This window comes from Camelus bactrianus, chromosome 17, assembly GCF_048773025.1.
Source record: "Camelus bactrianus isolate YW-2024 breed Bactrian camel chromosome 17, ASM4877302v1, whole genome shotgun sequence".
NCBI lineage: Eukaryota > Metazoa > Chordata > Mammalia > Artiodactyla > Camelidae > Camelus > Camelus bactrianus.
The window spans coordinates 31,721,133-31,740,890 of NC_133555.1; the positions used below are offsets into that span (position 1 = coordinate 31,721,133).

At 40.4% G+C, this 19,758-nt stretch overlaps 2 protein-coding genes and 3 non-coding genes across 46 annotated transcripts in view; 1 reads left to right on the top strand and 4 right to left on the bottom strand.

Moving 5' to 3' along the window:
- Nucleotides 1–106: 106 nt before the first annotated feature.
- GNL3 (G protein nucleolar 3) lies at nt 107–6,789 on the bottom strand. The gene is made up of 15 exons (XM_010969059.3): nt 6,625–6,789; nt 5,901–5,959; nt 5,336–5,473; nt 5,103–5,216; nt 4,788–4,868; nt 3,900–4,032; nt 3,165–3,277; nt 2,806–2,923; nt 2,053–2,140; nt 1,371–1,545; nt 1,100–1,242; nt 882–1,018; nt 611–792; nt 308–371; nt 107–213 (listed from the first exon to the last, which is right to left on the bottom strand). Exons 1-15 carry the CDS (start codon nt 6,635–6,637, stop codon nt 128–130), a joined length of 1,644 nt encoding a protein of 547 aa, XP_010967361.1. The 5' UTR covers nt 6,638–6,789; the 3' UTR covers nt 107–127.
- On the bottom strand, nt 1,605–1,681 carry LOC123612577 (small nucleolar RNA SNORD69). The gene has a single exon (XR_006719865.1). It is a non-coding gene; the product is annotated as a small nucleolar RNA SNORD69 (small nucleolar RNA).
- Nucleotides 3,038–3,120, bottom strand: LOC123612578 (small nucleolar RNA SNORD19B). Its single transcript, XR_006719866.1, has one exon. It is a non-coding gene; the product is annotated as a small nucleolar RNA SNORD19B (small nucleolar RNA).
- LOC123612576 (small nucleolar RNA SNORD19) lies at nt 3,782–3,858 on the bottom strand. Its single transcript, XR_006719864.1, has one exon. It is a non-coding gene; the product is annotated as a small nucleolar RNA SNORD19 (small nucleolar RNA).
- Nucleotides 6,790–6,844: 55 nt separating the features above from the next.
- PBRM1 (polybromo 1) overlaps nt 6,845–19,758 on the top strand; it is a 100,725-nt gene continuing 87,811 nt past the window's right edge. For 27 of the 42 annotated variants that reach the window (XM_074344679.1, XM_074344697.1, XM_074344698.1 and 24 more), the window contains exons 1-4: nt 6,880–7,016; nt 9,874–9,999; nt 11,657–11,809; nt 12,792–12,889. In XM_074344679.1, coding sequence (XP_074200780.1) covers nt 9,952–9,999; nt 11,657–11,809; nt 12,792–12,889 — 299 coding nt within the window. In that variant the 5' untranslated portion in view covers nt 6,880–7,016; nt 9,874–9,951. Of the gene's footprint in view, nt 7,017–9,587; nt 9,608–9,873; nt 10,000–11,656; nt 11,810–12,791; nt 12,890–19,758 lie in introns of those variants that run through there. The other 15 variants (XM_074344682.1, XM_074344711.1, XM_074344688.1 and 12 more) reach the window with 8 other exon arrangements.

A 19,758-nucleotide genomic window follows, 5' to 3' on the forward strand; every position in this document is an offset into this window, starting at 1 on the left:
ACCATAACAAAGTGGCACATGACACACACTGACACACACACACACACACACACACACGTTTAGCAGTCTGCTCAAAATGTGAAAAACAAACCAAAAAAAAAAACCCTTATAGAAGAACAAGGTTCTATTATACATAGTCTGTACTGAAGTCATAAGCATCATCTTCCTCTTCAGTTATTTTATCCAAGACAAAAGACTGTGCAGACTGCTCATCTATATTGGAAAGAAAAGTGAGGTTTAAAAAAAAGCTTTAAAAAATAATTCTATACCATGCTGTTTTGTTAGAAGACCCCTCCACCCAACTCACCTGCCTGACACTCAGGCAGTGCCTCACAGGCCTCTTCGGCAGGGGACATATCTGAGCTCTTCTCCTGTGGGACAGAGAAAGTGTTAGATTAGTAGCCCTTGTCTGCTCATTAATCCAAGTAATTACCCAGAAAAAGTCCCTGGAAGTATCAATGGGATGCACAAAATCAAGCCTTAAATATCTAAATTGGCTTCTTTTAGTCATGAAATAATTTCTATTTTTGCCTTCAGCCCCTTTCTATTTGTACATTATAATGCTAGAAAACTTACTAAAGCTTAAACAACCCATGTACAATATACTTACATCACCTTCTTCATCAACACTTTCCTGATCAGTGTCGACATCTTCAAAGTCTTCCTCTTCCTCCTGCTTCCTTTCCTTCTGTTTCGGCAGTTCTTCAGATATATCCTTTTCCTCTATTATTCCATTTGTCAGACCTGAAGACTGGAAAAGGATGCTGCTGGCTAACCGAGGGCCCTTGATGGCTAGGAAAGGTAAATAAATCCGGTGTAAACAGATGAAACCTTTACTGGCCGGTCACTTGACAAAGCAGTTAAGCAAAAGCCTTGTGTACCTTGTATGCTACGTGCATTATTCTTTTCCAGTTCTTCCAGATTAAAGCCCCATTTCATGTTTATCATAATGTTCTCATTAAAATGTGGAGAAGGAGTCCAGGGTGTAGGGGGATGGCAATAGTAACCTAAGGTGGCACTGGTATTAAAAATAAGATTGGTCAAAAACCAGTTCCTTTATTCTATGTGGTCATCAAAATGCCAATAAAAGAAGTCTTACCCTGTCCACTCAGACCACAGCAGTTTGGCAGCAGCTTCTACATTTGGGCTTCCACCCTTTTGGTGCAGTCCTCTTCTCTGAGCAAATGAAGTAAAAAATTCCAGAGAATTCTTAAAATCTGGAACAGTAAATTTCAGTACTACCTTTACAAAAAAAAAAAAGCCAGACAGAAATTCATATAGTACAGATATTAAAAAAAACTTGAAAAAAAATTTAAGATGATTACAATGAAACAAAGAAGATGGAGCTCAAGGGAAGGGGATTCTTTTACCTGTCGAGAATCAGCATGGGACAGTATCGCACTAGCAGCCTCCACTGGTTTTACTACCTCAATACTTGCTGGACTTCTCAGAGCAAGTGCAGGAGCAGAGTTAAGTGGAGACACAATGAAACTTGGACTATCTATGATTGTGATTTGTTTGTCCAAGGGAATAACCTGCATACACCTGGAACGAGAAAGATGGTAATTGAAAGGGACACTCATTTACCTAAGGACAAGAGACAGAACACGAAGCTCAGGGTTGGATTGAACAAACTCAGCACAGTCTGTCAGATCCAGTTTATCATCATTTGCTTCATGTTTATCTAAAACCATTAACAGCACACCCCCTTTTCTAAAGAGAAACACTACACCTTACAGCTTATATACACATAGGCCTAAACACATGCTGTTACCTTTGTCATAAATATTTCGTCTCTTCTAACTGGCAGACTTCTATTCATTTCAAGTTCAGGTTCAAGCATCACTTCCTGAGGCAGCTTTCCCCTTTCTGAATCTACTTGCTTATCTGTCTTTCAAACTAGATTGTGGGTAGCTATTCTACTCCAATTCTTCCCCAAGGCTAACGCTGTCTTAACCCTCCACCTTCTACAGAACAGAAAACAGTGATAGAAATAGATCATATTTACTCATCTATAATGAAATATTATAATTACGAAACAATTCAGTTTACCTTGTAAGCCCCATGGATACACCAACATGACATATACGTTCTTGTTTTAAGCTATTGATGATGCTGCTTTTCCCCACATTTGGAAAACCTACAAATGGGAAACCCATAGATACAAAAGGTATTATGTGCTGGTAATTATAAAATTTTCACTGCCTTTAAAAAAAATTTAAGTATAGTAGATTTACAATGTTAGTTTCAGGTGTACAGCAAAGTGATTCATTTATACATACATGTTCTCTTAAACCTTTTTCCATTATAGATTATTACAAGATGTTGAATGTAGTTCCTTGTGGTATTATACAGTAAGTCCTTGTTTACTTCTATTATATATGGTCGTGTTTGAGATTAACATATACACTCCTAATTTATCCCTTCCCCCACTCCACTGCCTTATTTTATGCCAGCCTGATGTTTAGAGCAAGATCAGAGTTGGATCTGAGCGTCTTCACTTCAACACTAAGACCACTCTTAGCATCTTCATTTCTTGCTCAAGTAACAAAAGGGCAGGAAAAGACTATTAATTCAAATAAACCAGAACTTTCAGATGCTAACTTTATCTACAATGCCTGGTTGGCAAAAAACTGAATCAGGCAGCAATTACTTAAAATTTTTGTCTTTACACTGTGTGTGTGTGTGGCAAGAAGCTGATGTCTGAACAAGCCCTTTCTTTAGCAACAACCCTATACACTGTTAACCTGAAAGATTTCTTGGCGCTTACTGAGAAAAGACAAAGTGTGTTGAACTGAAACTCACCAATTACCCCAACGTGAATGGCTTTGCCGTAAGTCTCCTGAAAACCTCGAAGAAGTTTCCAAAGGCCTTCTTTCCCAACACAGACTTCACTTTTGAATGGAGCAGCTTTCTTCCCTACCTTCACATGTTAAAAATCAAATAATTAAACTACTTCTGACAACTCACCAGACAAAACCCAAGCAGTCTGGCTCCAGAACCCATCTATTAAAATCACCACTATTGCTTTTCAGATCTCTGGATGAAATCAGAGTTGGATCTTATAAGTTTTCACCTTCTTAATCAAGATTTTGTACACTCATCATATTTCACCCATCTGAAAGATGAAAGTACCACATTTCCCACCACTAAGTTAAGGGTACCTTGATTCTCTTCCCTTTGTCCTTCAGCTTTGTTGAGGCTTTGAACACCACTGTTGGCAATTCTTTCTTCAAATAAATAAGCCAGTTCTCCAGATTATCCTTTGGAACCAGATCTGATAGAGATTAGAAATAAAATACTGCTCTAATCTGGTCATTTTGTTGAGATGAATTTGCAAAGTCGAGTAAACTATGGATTTCATTCAGGTTTGCCTTTTCCCAGTTTTTTCAAAAGTACCTGAACTGGAAGATGCGGAGAGGGTCAGATCCCTACCATGCTTCTGTTACTAGAATTCAGTATGTACTGTATTTCTTCAGTTCTCCTCTGCCCACCCTTTCAGGATTACACCAACCTCTAGATTATTACCCTACTAACCTTTGGGCTATGTTTCCAGAATTTACTATCAGGTAATAGCCATGTTTACTGACCCCCAACAGTAATGTTAGATTACATTCTTACTTTCTGCTTTACCAGTCTCTGTTCTGGGTGTTCCTGTCCCCGCTGCTCCAACCCAGATGTACTGAATGGCAACAGACAGTACAAATCAGTAAAATCACTTACAGAAAGCATCTCCACCCCACTGCCCAGCACTGTCTTTGGCAACGAGTGCATATGCACTAACTCTGCTGAGGTCAGAGTTGGATCTTATCAGTCTTCAGTGGCAATCAGACTGTTCAGATGTTTTCCTCATACCTCATTAGTGCATATGGAACACAAAAGGTATCCTTCTTGCTTACCTGACTTATTTAATACAAGTACCAGCTTTTTCTGTCCACCCTCGACAATGGCGGCTTCTACCTGGGGACATCTGCAACCAAGGGGATCTCTGGCATCCAACACCTCCAGCACAACATCTGAGGCCTCAATCACCTTACAAAACAGAAGCTATTAGAATAGCATCGCTTGATCTGGCACCACCCTCCACATAAGTACACTGGTGTTATCCACTTTGCAACAGGGTGAGCTCAGAGATGGATCTCGTGTCTTCACTTTGGTATGAATGTTTACAGATTCATCATTTTTTACAGGAAAATAAATGTAAGTTTAACAGCCTCTGATCAAAGTGGATTTCAAGACTAGAAACACTCCACTATCTAAATACATAGTCCTCCCATTGTGAATTATGTAGTTTGAAAGGCCCTTATGCCCTGCCAAGAGCTGAAAAGCATAGTCAGGGTCTATTCATAGGAGGGAGTGAGCTTAGGAAAACAGGTGATGGGGATGGGAGTGCTGGGGAACAACCACACCAAAACATCCCCTTGACCTCCTTCACTTAGGTTTCAGCATAGTATTTTATAGAGACTAATTTTTGCACTGCTTATGCTAATGTACTCTCTTTGTTTAAACTATTACTATTCTCTTCTATTTAAACTATGGCTTGTGTCAACATGTTACAAAATGTCACTTTTTGCAAATCATGCTTATGCCCGCCTGCAAAAATTTAAAACCAGAATATTCCTTCAGCTAAACATAACAAAATAAACCAACTTGCTGAAGGATTCTTCCAGCTCAAGAGAACTCTACTTACACAAAGTTGGTGTCATGGGGAAAAAAAAAAACAACCAAGAAACTCTAGTTTTTTAAACCTCATTACCATTTTTAGACACTGACCTAGACAAAGATACCTTTTTAAGTTCCTGACAATACAACTTCTTCGGATTCTGTTTGCTGGACTTGGCTTTCTTAGCTTTGCTCTGCCCAAATTCCTAGGGGATAAAGACAAAGGGGAAAGGACACAAAATCAGAATGTCAGTAGATGTAACCCGTTTCTCCATTTTTCATAACTAATTGGGGTACTGTAGTTAATATTTAAATAGGTAAGACAGAAGACTGAACTCAGTCTTTTTCTTCCCAAGAGGCATAGCAACCCCTGCCCTAAGGATGTACTTTGACTTTTATGTCAGAGCTCCTCTCTCGCTCACAAACAGGACTAATCATACCTCTTTCACCAGTTCCTCATTAGATAGCTCCACACCAGGGTTAGTTCCAAGTTTTCTTTTCTTGTCCTGTTCCTTCTGCCTGTCAAGTTTCTGCTGCTGTTTCAGTTCTTCAAGCTGTGTCCAAGCCACAGGAGAAACGGGTGAGCCAAAATGATGTGGTGTTGTTACTTTACTTTGAAAAAACACTCACACCCACACATCACTCGTTCAAAGTTTCAGTTAATGCATCTCACCCGCTGTTTCCTCAGCTCAGCTTCCCTAAGAAGAGCCTCCTTAAACGGAGCACTGTTTGGAACTCCAGGGTCTTTCCTAGGCTTCTTTCGACCCCGTTTTTTCGCCTCTTTCCTCAATTTTCGATGGTGCTCTCGAACCTATTATAATTTTAAGAATTTATTAATTTACAGAAATACTAAAGAGAATTCATGTGAGAAGCCAATCTGGCTACAGTTTAATTACACCTATAAAATGACCTAGAAAAATAGAGCTCTAATCATAATACAGAAGCCACACATATTTATGTATAAAACAGCAAGAAAGCATGACCAAGAGATTCTTTTTGTAACGACTGTTACCATGCTGATCAAAGTTTAGTTTCTCATCACTGAATTACTGCACTTTTCTACAGCTGTACTTCTGATGCCTAAAAGCTTGTGTCTATAGTCTATCCAACTCCCGTTTCCTGAGATGAAATTATATTAGTCCAGACCTCTTTCTGGAGGCGGAATGGGGGTAGTTCATCGTTATACTGGATATAACCTGGGTATACCTTGGTGTAACTCTCCTAAGAACAGGACTTACCTTTTTTTGGATTTTATACCGCTTATGGCAGGTCATACGTTTACTTGCTTTCTTTAACTCTACAAAGCAACACATTACAAAAGGATTAATTTTCTATCCTTTTAAAAAAATCCATTTTATCCACAAATGATCAGTTTACTTTCTATGACTGTACTCGGGTCACGTCCCTTTTTGCGTTAAGTAATTAACTAGCTCTTGACACCTAATTTTAGAATCTTGCGGAGCGCGGAGTAAAAATAAAAAATGCCACTTTCAAGTCCCAGAAAATTTGACTAAATAGAGCCGTTGTAGAGCCCAACTTCCCCGCTCCCACTCTTCCCAGATTCGACTGGGAATGCATACAGGGGAGCGTGTAAGACCCAAAACGACAACCACTTCTTGTTAAACACCGCGAATCCACAAGGAGGAACGAACAATGGATTTGAGAAACGGCTCACAGGCTTCACCAGCGCCGGACTGAACGTGGCCCCAGAAGGGAAACCACGGGGTCCTCACAGGACTGTAGCCTGATTGTCACCCTTCGGGCCCAGCCTTCCTTCTGTACGACAGGCCAGCGGCTAAAGTGCGGCCTTCTAACCTTCGGATGTAGGCGGACCCAGGGCAACGGCCTACCAGCAGACCCCTCATTCCCGTAGAGACCAACCGGCAGAGGAACGCCCTGGTGGGTTCGTCGACCATCAGACACAGAAGCCCCTCTAAGACCCAGCCCCCTCGCCCCACTCACTTGGCCGCTTCATATTGGAAGCTGGAACGCCAGGGCCGACAACCGATCACTCGCAGCTGCAAAGTACCTCCGCTGGCAACACGTGCGAACTGAGGCCACGAGCAAGCGTTACGCACTCACGCTGCCGCCGTAAAGCACGGCGCCGCAGGCCCGCGTGCGCGCGCACGCAGTGTCGCGCGGAGCCGGGTTCGCTTGGCGGCCGCGGGGCTGGTTTTGCGGCGGTACCGGGAGGGGTGAGGGCGGTGAGGGCGGTGAGGGCGGTGAGGGCGGCGGGTGCTGGAGCGACGGCGGCGGCCGCGGCCGGAGGAGCAATAGCAGCAGCCGTGGCGGCCACGGGGCGGGGCGCGGCGGTCGGCGACCGCGGCCGGGGCTGCAGGCGGCGGAGCGGCTGGGTAAGGCCGGGCCCGGGGCGGGCGGGGCCGCTTCCTCTCGGCCGGCTGCGGGGCCTTTGTGTGGGCCCGGGCGGGCGGGAGCAGCGGCAGAGGCCCCGCCCCGGCCGTGGGGACGCGCCGGTCGGGCCGGGCGCGCGGGGCGGGGCACGGCGGCGGGCTTCGGGACGGGCCCGGCAGCCTTGCCGCACCTGCCGGCTGGGACAAAGGCGCGCCGCGGTCTGGAAACTCCCCGCGTCCCGTTTTCCCGCCCCCGGCGGCTGGCCAAGCGCTCGTAGCGGGCAGCTTCAAAGCTGTCAACGTTTCCCTTAGTCCCGCGTACCAGTGACAGGTCGGGAAAGTCTTTCATTTCCCCCGCACCTCAGGGCCTTCTTTTTTTGTTTGTTTCTTGACGATTCGGACACGAATTCTTAGTAATTTTTTTTAAAAAACATTTTCCAGACGATTGTGTTCCGGATGACTGAGTATTTTTTATCAATGGGACGTGTATTTCTCGTAGAGGCCAAATATTTAAGTTTTTGATCTGCCGCACCACAAAAAAACGAGGTTTTATAATTGTGTACATTTCTGGTTTTTAGTATTTTTCATCTCAACATTTTTTACTGAGAGAGAAGTGAGTTTTGTTAATATAGGGTAGATATTGATGGCTTGAAAGGGAAGGAAGATTGGCAAAAACGTAGAAGGAATCCTGAAAAACATGACAAAAACAGAGTATAGTGGATATAGAAATTATTACTACAGCTTTAGAAACGTATGTAGGAGTAAAGCTTTTTTATTAACTTATTTCCAAACAAGCTAGGACTCCTCAAAAATGATTTTTAGGGTTTTTTTTTTCCATGTAGTAGTGCACTCTTTTCCCAAATATAATACAGAAGCATATTGGATTCAGTACAAAAGAGTAGTATAATTTCTGCTTTATCACTTGTTAACAGATTAACCATGCTTTAAGATCCACAGTAAGAAGGAAGGTATCTTTTGAAGTATGTCAAATGAGTAACAACTATGTGTGTGGATAATTGGAGGGCTTTGACTACTTTCTTTGGCTTTGGGAGTGTACAATACTATCAGTATTAATATTCTACCCAAATTCCCAAGATTAGTAAATTGGTATATCTGTATGATAGACTACTATCAAATTCTCCAACATTATGTGAAGAATGTTGACTCAGAAGAATCGTCCCTAAGTTAAAATACAGGCTGCAATATCATACATACGGTTTGTTCACACTTTTGTCAAGAAAAAAAAAAAAAAAGGCAAACAGGGCATAGAATAAATACTGAAATCTATGAATGCTGTTAAGGATGGTTTTTCTTTGGAAAATAGGATTATAAGTGATTATATTTTTCCCCCTTTGAATCTTCAGTTTTCTAAGATCTTTGTTTTAAACGTGTATCATAGTGCTAATACAGGAGAGTACTGGAAATACAGGAGAGTACTAAAAGTTCATAAACTGTCAAAATATACCATTTGGCTGTACTGAATAAATATTTTCCCAGTTGCACATTGTAAAATTATTCATTACTATCCGTTTTAATTTATCATTGGTTGTTAGGCTTTTGGGCATGTAACTGTAATCAGTGGCATTTTGAAACTTGTAATTGAGTTTCAGAATCTATTTCTTTTCTCTTTATGGAAAAAGAATTTCTTAAGGGATGCTCACAGGCCTTTGAAACCACACAAACTTTTTTTTTTTAATGTTCCTCTTAAGTGCACTTTTAATACATTTATCAAACAGATAACTCGATCACCCAAACCATACTGTAAGTCAGGCTACAAAAATGGATAAAATGCTTTTCCTATGCCCAGGGGAGCATGCAATTCTAGAGTTAAAACTTAACATTTTTGTTGTTTTGAAGTTTCAAAGTGATTTCATCTACATTTTACTGTCACAGCATTCCAAGAGAGATATGTACACTTCACTGTTTTCATTTTAGAAATGAAGAAACAGATCTGAGAGGTTGTGACTCAAGCAACATCAAACAAATAACTAGAGATGGAAGACCTGAGTTCAGGTCCTGTTGCTCCTCCCACCCACCTGGCCACAATACCTTTCTTGCCAAACTTCCAAAATACATTTTAAAATATATTTTTTGGATAAGAAAATATTTGGAAATTATCTCTAAGTTGAATCTTTTTTCCCTTTATTAAAGTAAATTAATGATTCAAGGAGTTTTAGATACTGTATGGTCTAACTATACACCCCCCCCCCCAGTGATCCACATTTTTTCTGTCATTTTTTAGTGGATTATTTATAAAAGCAATTTTGACCTCCTGCCAAATGGTTGAAGCCTTTTTTTTTTTTTTTTTTTTTAATCTTTCTGAGGTTGAATGTGGCTTTTTTTTTTTCGATGCTGTTAGGACTTTTAGGGAAAAAAAAATGTCTTTCTTTGAATTTTTGTGATGGGGAGTTTTCCAGACTCTGCTCACATAAACCATTCTTGGTTTGTTCTAGCTTGTCAACCCTTGGTGTCACATGTGAGCCTTCCACATGTGTTCATTTTCCATTCCAGCTCTGTGATTGAACTCTGTTCTTATTCACTAGGGGGCACATTGGGCAGGCATGCTTCATTCCTGGAATTGACAGTCATTCCATGTGAGTAAAAGGGAACCTCAGTGAGACATCTTTAAGCATGTGAAAAACAGTTGGTTTTAAAATGAAAGAAGTGTCAGGTACCGCTAGTGCCTGAGCCTTTGTAGCAGTTTGATTGGCACAAGAGAACTGATGTGCCTATTTTCTCCAGTTTTCTTATCTTTCTTTAGCAGTTCTGCTTGAATGTTTTCTATCTATTCGTACTCAGTTTTACTCCGTCTGACCCTTCTCTTTATTTCCCCTTTCTCTGCCTTGTTCTTCTCTTTCAGTTTTGAATATATTAACATTGAATCAGCACTTCTAAAGCCCTGCCTTCTCCAACTGGCTTCACTTGGCCTTCAGACATAATGAGGAGACTGGCTTTTCGAGGCGCTGGTTGTGCTCTGGTAAAGCTGGTAAATTACTGATAATCTACACCCTTTCCCTTTTCTGTCCTTCCTTGCCTTTTCCCTTCCACCTTTCTTAAATTTTGTTGTCCTTTACATAAAGATTCCCACCTGATGTTTATCACATTCACTTGTGTCCTCGTCGTAAATTGTTTACCAAAGCTTGGTCCTTAGTTTCTTCATTTTAATGAACTGAGTCCAGTTTACCAGCCTTTTATAAAACAAACAAAAATCAGTCACACTTGGCTGGCTTTTGACCTAAGCTTTTTGAAGCTTTCGCCGCTTGTAGCCAATTGCAAACTATACAGTGTATAACAAACCAAGTCCTAGAGAAAGGAACATAATCACGAACATCATCATGTTAGGCTCTGTTTTTAAATACCATGTGGACTGTAGTTCAGAGGAAGAGATAAGAGACTCCTCTTGTTTTTCAGTTGGTTACCAGAGTTTTTTATTTGTTGGTTGGTTTTGCTTCTGCTTTCTATTACCTGGAAACCCCCAGTTTTTCTCTACATACTACTGACAACTCATTCTCTCAGCTGCTAGTGTCTTAGTTTCCTGAAGTTGAATGTTGATAAGTGACACTGGGATCAGTGTTTCTTTTAGCTTTAGAGAAAGACCTTTGAAATCACAGCGTACTATTCGACACTGTTGTTAAATTGTATAAGCATTGTAGGATTATCTGGGGTATACGCCCCTTTCCTCTAGCTGTAGCAGATCATTTCAGTGGTTGCAATTCTTGTGTTGTATAGTCAAATATATATGTTTGTAAATTTATGTTAAGATTAGTTACTTAGCAACCTTCCTAAAACTGAGAGCGAATATTCATGTTTCGGAAAGGCCGAGGAGAACCTAAAAGCTCACTTCTGAGGCGCTCTTCCAGATCATCTACTGAAATGTAAAGCTGTGAATTCACAGGGATAGAGTAACTCATATAACTGAAAAGAAGGTTGTCTGGATTGACAGAAAAATTTCAAAACGCGGTTTTACTACTTTAGCATAAGTATGGCAAGTCATGTTAAGTGTTTTCTGGCATATGTCTTATGGATCCTTCTTTAATGAATGGAGAAAAATCATTTTCAGTGTGTTAATTTTAGGGCACATCTAAAATACTAGGTTAGTCCTCTGTTCCCTCCCCTTTTGTACTACTCATTGCCTCAGACTCTCCTTCCTGTTCTTTTTCACATCTTGGTCTACCTGGAAGGTGAGCATAATTGTAAGAAACACTGGGGAAAATGGATGAGGCTGTTGACTCCAGAGGTGACCACCTTGGGGCCTCTGTCCCTGAGGCCTTCCTTGCTGCCTCAGGGGCTGAGGGATTAAAACCTCCAACACACTGGTATACTACAACATGTGGGTTTCCAAACTCTGGTCTAGGGTAGATTTGGGACCAGAAGTGGCTGAGTCATTCAAAATTAGTAATATACAAATGAGTATACCTTTTTGAATTTGTCCCATCCAAGTTGAAAGTGTAGCATTTTCTAAGTGAAGGGGCTAAAGCAAGGTCCAGGACTTGTATTAAAAAAACGAAGTTAGCTAAGCTTTGCAACAGTGAGGATATCCTCCTAAGTGAACCAGAAGCCTGGTAGCTAGCAGGTGGCCAGCTGAGGGCTTGGTGGCAGAGTGTAAATTTAAATATAAGAACATGGCTAATTATTTCTTACAGAAGAAGTTGGATTCCATGGGTTCCAAGAGAAGAAGAGCTACCTCCCCTTCCAGTAGTGTCAGCGGGGACTTTGATGACGGGCACCATTCTGTGTCCACACCAGGCCCAAGCAGGAAAAGAAGGAGACTTTCCAATCTTCCGACTGTAGACCCTGTGAGTAACTTGGACACAGGTTTCTGCCTTCTGCACAAATTCCCTACTCTCCCTTTAATGATAAGCAGTTAAGATGCAAGGCCACTCAGCTTCTTTTTCCTCTGGCTTGATATTCTTAACCTTTCTTTTATGAAAAGTGTGTATTTAGCCAAAAGTCTTACAGTTTAACTCTATTATGAAATAATAAAGAATATCAGTATGTCACCTTATATGTTCACTCAGGTAACTGTGTGCTTGTCATATGCTGAGCACTGTTCTGGTAATTGAGATATAGCCATGTGTAAGACATGGTAATTTTTGACGTGGTGCTTAGATTCCATTTTGGAGGAAGCAGAATGTAAACAGATGAACAAATAAATAATAAAGTACCCTCAGCTAATGATGAGTGCTAAGAAGAAGTTGGGATGATTTGGGCTATTTTGGCCCATACCTTCAGGAAAGGTTCTCTATGATCAGAAGGCATCAGCCCTATACAGTGCTGGGGAAGTGTTCCCAGGCAGAGGGCCTGGGTGAGGAAGGGTTTTGGTGTGTTGTGATTACAGAGAGATGGTTAAGAGGGAGAAGGAAACTGGCAAAGTCTTCCCAGCCAGAGTGTACCCTACGTGCTCTGTGGGCAATATTAGGAGTTTAGATTTTATTCTCTGAGTAGTAAGAAACCCCTACTTGGATAATTTTTAAGCAAGAGTGATGTAAACTAATTTAGTTTCAAAGGAAAGGAAAGTCACCAGTAGCATAAATCTGATGAAAAATTTAATCATTTAAATGATTTTAATAAGGAGAGATACTGTCAGCATATTTCAGACTTCCGTTCCCATATGGGAATGCGAATTTGGGGATTCATCCTTTTTCTAATCTACTAGCATTTTATGAGTTTTTGCGTTTATTTTTTTGTTTGTTTGTTTTTGTTTTTAAGATAACCCTAATGCCTACACTGGCTTTCTGTTCACTTTTCTGGTGATTTTTCTCTTTTTCATATGTGTAGATTGCTGTGTGCCATGAACTCTACAACACCATCCGAGACTATAAGGATGAGCAGGGCAGGCTCCTCTGTGAGCTCTTCATTAGGGCACCAAAGCGAAGGTAAGTGGAAGGGGTTTGATCCCGGGTCCATGTCGAAAATGGTAATTGAGTTTCCTTTGGAAGGAATGGCTTAAATGATACTGGGGTCCATATTTTAGTTTCAGTTGTCAAGATGTAGTAAAGCATATTTAAAAAAATTTTTTTTAATTAAAAAATTTTTCACTGTCAAAATCATACAACATAAAATTTAGTCTTAACCATTTTCAAGTGTACAGTTCAGTAAGTGTTAAATATTGTTACATAGCAGACCTTCAGAACTTTTTCATATTGTAAAATTGAAACTCTGTGCCCATTAAATAACTCCCCATTTCCCCCTTCCCCACCTTCAGCCCCTAGCTGTCACCAGTGCACTTTCTGTTTCTGTGAATTGGACTACTTAGGTATCTCATATAAGTGGGATCATACGGTATTTATCTTTTTTGACAGACTTCTTTCACCTAACATAATGTCCTCAAGATTTATCCATGTTGTACCACATGAGACAGAATTTCCCTCCTTTTTAAGACTGAACAATATTCCATTGTATGAGTATACCACATTTTGTTTATCTATTCATCCATTGATAAATACTTGCTTCCACCTTTTGGCTATTGTGAATTATGCTGCAGTGAACATGAGTGTGCAAATGCAAATACCTCTTCAAGATGCTGCTTTCAGTTCTTTTGGATGTTTACCGCGAAGTGGATTGTTGGATCTTACAGTAATTTTATTTTTAATATTTTGAGGAATCACCGTATTGTTTTCTATATTCCCACCAACAGTGTATAGGAGTTCGAGTTTTCCACATCCCCACTACACTTGAAGTTTTGTAGTATTGAAATCAAAAAGCATGAGTTCTCCATGATGGTTAATTTTATGTGTCAATTTGACTAGGTTAAGGGATGTCCAGATAGCTTGTAAAACATTATGTCTGTGAGGATGTCTCGAAGAGATTGGCAACTGAATAGGTAGATTGAGTAAAGAAGAGGACCTTCACCAGTGGAGTTGGATATCATCCAGTTCCCTGAGGGCTTAAATAGAACAAGTGAATTTGTGTTCTCTTTTTGAGCTGAGACATCCATCTTCTCCTGTGCTTGGAGCTCTTGGTTCTTGGGCTTTCAAACTGAATTATATCACTGGCTTTCCTGGTCTCCAGCTGGCAGATCCTGGGACTTCTCAGCCTCCATAATCGCCAATTCCCATAATAATCCCTTTCCCTCTGTTTTTCTCTCTCTATATATATATCCTATTGGTCTGTTTCTCTGGAGAACCCTGACTAAAGTGATCTTCCAACGTTGTTCTTCAGGATGGGTTTTTTTTGTTTCTGCAAAAAATGCTATTGGAATTTTGACAGGTTTTTGCATTGACTCTGTGGATTGTTTCAGGTAATATTGGTGTCTTAACAATATTAAGTTTTCTAATCCATAAACATGGGGTGTATTTCCACTTAATTGTTTATTCTTTAATTTCCTACAGAAATACATTGTTTTCAGTGTTTAAGTCTTTCACCTCATTGGTTGGATTTATTCTTTAATCTTCTTGGATTGTTCACTGTTAGTATATAGAAATGCAACTGATTTTTGTGTATGTTGATTTTGTATCTTGCAATTTTGCTGAATTTGCTTATTCTACAAGTTTTTGTGTGTGACGTGTTTAGAGTATTCTGTGTAAGTTCTTATATCTGTGAACAGAGATGATTTTACCGCTTCCTTTCCAATTTAGATGAAATTCTTTCTTTTATTTCTTTTCGTTGCCTAATTGCTCTGGCTAGGACCTCTAGTACTATGTTGAAAAGAATTGGTGAGAGCAGACATCTTTGTCTTTTCACCATTTTTAGTATGATATTAGCTGTAGACTTTTCATATAAGGCCTTTATTTTGTTGAGAGAGTTTTCATTTATACCTAATTTGTTGAGAGTTTTTACCCTGAAAGGGTGTTGAATTTTGTCAGATGCTTTTTATGCATTAGTTGAGATGATCATGTGGTTATTTTCCTTCATTTTATTAATGTGATTCATTACTGTTACCAGTTTTCATAAATTGAACCATCCTTGCATTTGAGGAATAAATCCCACTTGGTCATAGTGTGTAATCCTTTTAATACGCTGCTGAATTCACTTTGTTGAGGATTTTTGTTTCAGCGTTTGTAAGGGTTATTGGTCTGTAGCTTTCTTAGCATTGCTAGCTTCATGGTTCCCTCCTCCAATTTTTTGGAAAAGTTTGATAAGAATTATGTGAGTTCTTTAAATGTTTGGTGAATTCAACAGTAAAGCCAGGAGGTCCAAGGCTTTTCTATTCCAGGAGATTTTTTGATTGCTGATTCAATCTCCATGCTAGTTGCATATCTATTCGAATTTTCTGTTTCTTCCTGTTCCGTCTTTGTAGATTGTATATTTCTAGGAATTATCCATTTCTTCTATGGTAGCCAATTTATTGGCATACAGTTTTTATAGTAATCTCTTTCAATTCTTTTTATTTATGTGGCATTGGTTGTAATGTCATTGCTTTCATTTCTGACTTTGTGAGTCCTTTTTTCCTTAATTAATTAACTAGGGGGTTGTCAATTTTGTTGATCTTTAAAAAAAAAAACAACTCCTAGCTTTATTGGTTTTCTCCCCCCTATTTTTCTGTTCTCTATTTTATTTAACTCTGCTTTATATATCGTTTCCTTCTGCTAGCTTTGGATTTAGTTTGTTTTTCTTTCTCTAGTTCCTTGAGAGTGGAACATACCTTTTAAAATTATTTAAAAGCCTTTAGGGTAGCAGTGAAGTTGAATTTATCATAGTTAAAAAGAAGCAGTTTTTCAAAATATGCAGAAAGGCCACAATTATTATTTTCACCTTGCTTTTGCTCTTTCCTCCCTAACTTTTGGGCTTGACTTCTGTGATCCAATGAAGCAAACAAATTACTGGTCCCAGTATGCACCTTGCACACACTTCCCTTTGAAGGCTATGTTACCCCTGACTAGGGCTTCTTTCCTCACTTGCTGTCAGAATAATATCACTATTCTTTTCAAACTCTGGCAGTTGAAGGTTTTGTTCTGAAAACACACATGAATGTGGTAGATAGAATAATGGCCCCCAAATAGATTCATGTTCTAATCCCTGGAATCCATGAATGTCTAGAATTACATGACATAGAGAAATTAAGTTTATTAGTCAGCTGACTTTCAATTGAAGAAATTATCCTGGATTATCCAGGTGGTCCCAATGTAATCACAGGGGTCTTTAGACAGGGAAGAGGGAAGCAGAAGAGTCCAGTCAGAGAGATTTGAAGATGTTGTAGTCCTGGCTTTGAAGATGGAAGAACAGGGCTCCAGGCCAAGGAATGCATGTGGCCTCTAGAAGCTGAACAAGGCAGGGAAGTGAATTCTTCTCTAGAACCTCCAGAAAGAATGTGAACATCTTGCCTTTTAGCTTAGTGAGACCCTTTTTGGACTTCTGTAAGATAACAAATTTCTGTTGTTTTAAGCCATTAAGTTTGTGATAATTTGTTATAGCAGCTATAGGAAACTAATACAATGAATTAACTAAAGATTTAGATCAATTCATGAAGGTTGATGCCACAGTGGGTAGCCAACAAGTTATAGGTTGAGTTGAAGGCAAACGTCTTACCTCAGAGAGCAGAGCCACCATTGCAAGGATGCAATGTCATCATCCAGAATTAGAGCTCTGTAAATTAGTATGCCAAAAAAGAAGGTTTTTGTTTGTTTTAAATGAGGTAACTGTCTCCACATTTCACTAGGTTTATCAGTAACAGTCTCTTAAGAGTTGTCGTTTAATTAACGTAAGTTAGTAGAAGCTCATATTTGTTGCTTACTACATGCTAGACCCAGTACCAAGCACTTTCCAGGCCTTATGTGGTTTAAACCTGTGCGGTATTGTTATCACAGTTCATAGATGAGAACTTGTACAAGTTCTTAGAACTACTAAAGGGTAACCAGAATTCAGACTCAGTCTTTCTGATTGTGTAGCCTGTGCTCTTAACCAGTACGTTGTATAAGGAGCAACATCATATTAGAGTACACAGACACCTCATGGAAAAGGACTGCCCCTCTGCTCCTGCTTTCCACCAGCAGGCTAGTGCTGAGGGCTGGAGGGTGTGGGCCTTGGGTGCTGGAGCTCTGTTTTCTAGTCTCCATGACGCAGTACTGTAAGGGCACTGTTGCCTTCCCCCCGTTGCTGTGCATGAGTGCATCTCTGCCCCTCATGGGATGCGTGTTTTCTCAAGAGTTTGTGGGAAGTAGTGTTGCTCAGAGCTACATAATTGTGAATCTCTTTTTGAGATTTGTTTTCATTAGTATATTAGGCTGCTTGTACTAGGACATTCAGATTAACAATGGCTGAAACAGGAACGGTTGCTTTCTCTCATGTCAGAGTCTTACTCTGTGAGGTCTTCAGGGCCGAGATGTTGTCTCTTTTCTGCTGTGCTTTGGGTATCGCCCTTGTCTGCATGGTCTGAGATGGCTCACCACCACAACTATCATCCAGCCCACAGGAAAAATGACTTGGACATGGTACACTTCAGCTCTTGCGTTGGCTAGAACTTAGCTGCAACAAGGCTGGAAAATTTGGTCTTTAGTACCCAGGCAGCAGCTAGAATGCTGTCATCTTGGGAAGGAGGGAAAATAGGTTTGAGGGTAACCAGCAGGCTCTGCACATCAGGCAAAGTGTTTCTCACTTTTCTTGTTTAAACTCTTAGTTGTGCTTTGACTATTCTGTGGCCATATGATGGCAGGGTGCCCTCACCTATTGTTGAAAGAGAGAAGCTGTTAAGATGTGTACTGCACAGTCCTGTATGTGTATATGTATGCACAGAAGTCTGGAAGAATACTTTTAGTGCTTTTAACTCTAGATGAATAGGGACAATTTTTACATTTTTATGTTTTTTTCTATATTAATTTAAGTGGAAAAAATTAATAAGAGCTATTTCATTTTCAAAGGAGGTGGGTACTTATTTTGACCATCTTATATAGAGGGACATGTTGGGATCCTGATCCCTTCTGTCTGTGTGGTAATTCTGAAAACGTTTGTGAGGAGCCCTCTAGCAGAGTTTCTGGGAGATAGTGTCCTTTGTAGATATGTATCCTCATTGGGTTCTCAATTGTCTGCAGATAACACCCCAAGCTTGAGAGACTGCTGAGGTCCAGCCTCAGCAAGGAGCAGTGTGGCCCATCAGGCCCAGGTGGAGAGAGCCATCTTGGATACCAAGTTAACAAAGCCCTAATGCTCACTGTGAGAGAGGCCGTTGGTGCCATGACGACATTCATATTAGGCCTAGATGGTCCTTTGTTGTTACTCAATGAGACCTTTATGTTCTTACACTTTCTCTGGACAGTAGATTGAGTACTCTTTTTATGCCCTCATACTTAATTTTGTAGTTCACTAAAATTGTAAACAGTTGGTGTTTTAAAAACTCAGTTTGTTCTTCCTCTTGCTTTCCCTTCCTAGAGAATTCAATCCAAAGCCATTAGGTCAGGCTGAGGTAGGTAGGCAGCTGCAAAGGAGATAAGCAGTGGGGAAGGGCAGGGTTGTGAGGGGCATAGGCATTGTGGACAGTAGTAGTGTCAGCACAGGGTGTCAGAGTCTGGGCATGGTAAAGAGGGGGTTTATACAGAAGGACTTCCTGGCACAAGGTATTGAGGCCTAAGTGGGGGAGGGAGGGTATTCATGTTGGGGGAGTGGTGGTGGCAGTGGTCTGTCATAGGAGGGGGAAGGAGGGCATCCGTTTGGGGTGGGGCCTAGCCTGAGGCTGTGGGGGAGGGGATGGCACAGGTCATAGCCTGAGTGAGATGAGGGACCATTGTGGGGTAGAACAGCAGCAAAAGGAGATTGCTTACCCTCAGGACAGTCATTTAAGTAAATACATTGTGAATAAAGGGGCTCAGGCTTCTCATTATTGCAGAAAAGGAGTACAAATAGGGCAAGGAAACTAGAGTGAACCCTGAGGTGCTAAGTTAGAATTGGAAGTATTGGTATGAACTCATCGTTTCCAATATATGTAGATACAGAAATAAACGTCGATATAAATGGGAGCATATGTCTCTTCCATAGCTCTGTCCACTGAGACAGCTAGGAGCAGCAGCACCCAGTAGAAATAAACACAGCTGCTAGCACCTCAGTCTTGGTTTTTAAATATTATTTACCATTAAAAGGAACCAGAGTTCTTTGGGTAAATAGCTGATTTCAAGGGCAGGGAAAGTACACGATGAGTCTATAACACTTCATGGTGCCAGAAAATAAGCATGTGCTCAAAGGGTGATTGGAACATGTCAAAAGATCTTAGAAAATAGAAGCCATCTCAAAAGGATGCCCTCTACGGGCCAAACCTGGAGCAGTTTGAGCATCAAAATAATTATAATAATGGTTTTTAACCCACTGAGTAAAATAGGAATCCAGAAATCCACATTGATATAAATAAGTGAATAAGCTGATGAGGAATGGGATTTTACATAGTCTGGAGGTACCTTTCCATAAAGTTCAAGGAGAAAAAGAGTAACTTGGTTAGTTGAGAAGCTTGGCTGACCATAATCAAGTGACCAAAACCAACTTCATCCAAGTAATGGGACAAGTTGAAATCATGTGCCACCTGATAGGGCTCAGTGAGATGAATATAGCATCATTTCTGTCATAGTCCTGCCAAGTAAGTTTAACCTGAATTTATTCATCAGGAAAACAGACAACCCCAGGTTGAGGGACACTCTGCAAAACAACTGGCATTAATTTTCAAAAGTATTAAGATCATGAAAGTCAAGGAAAGACTGAGGAATTATTTCAGATTGAAGGAACCTAAAGAAATATAACTAAATGTAATGTGATTCTCAACTTGATCCTTTTGCTATGAAGGACAGTTGTGGAACTGTTGGCTAAATATAAATGGGGTCTGAGGATT

What these genes read in the sequence shown, in the direction of transcription:
- GNL3 (XM_010969059.3), bottom strand. An exon ending in ATTGTCAGGAACTTAAAAAG is followed by an intron (nt 4,033 to 4,787) that starts GTATCTTTGTCT and finishes CTGTTTTGTAAG; the next exon opens with GTGATTGAGGCCTCAGATGT. An exon ending in ACTGCCTGAGTGTCAGGCAG is followed by an intron (nt 214 to 307) that starts GTGAGTTGGGTG and finishes TTTCCAATATAG; the next exon opens with ATGAGCAGTCTGCACAGTCT.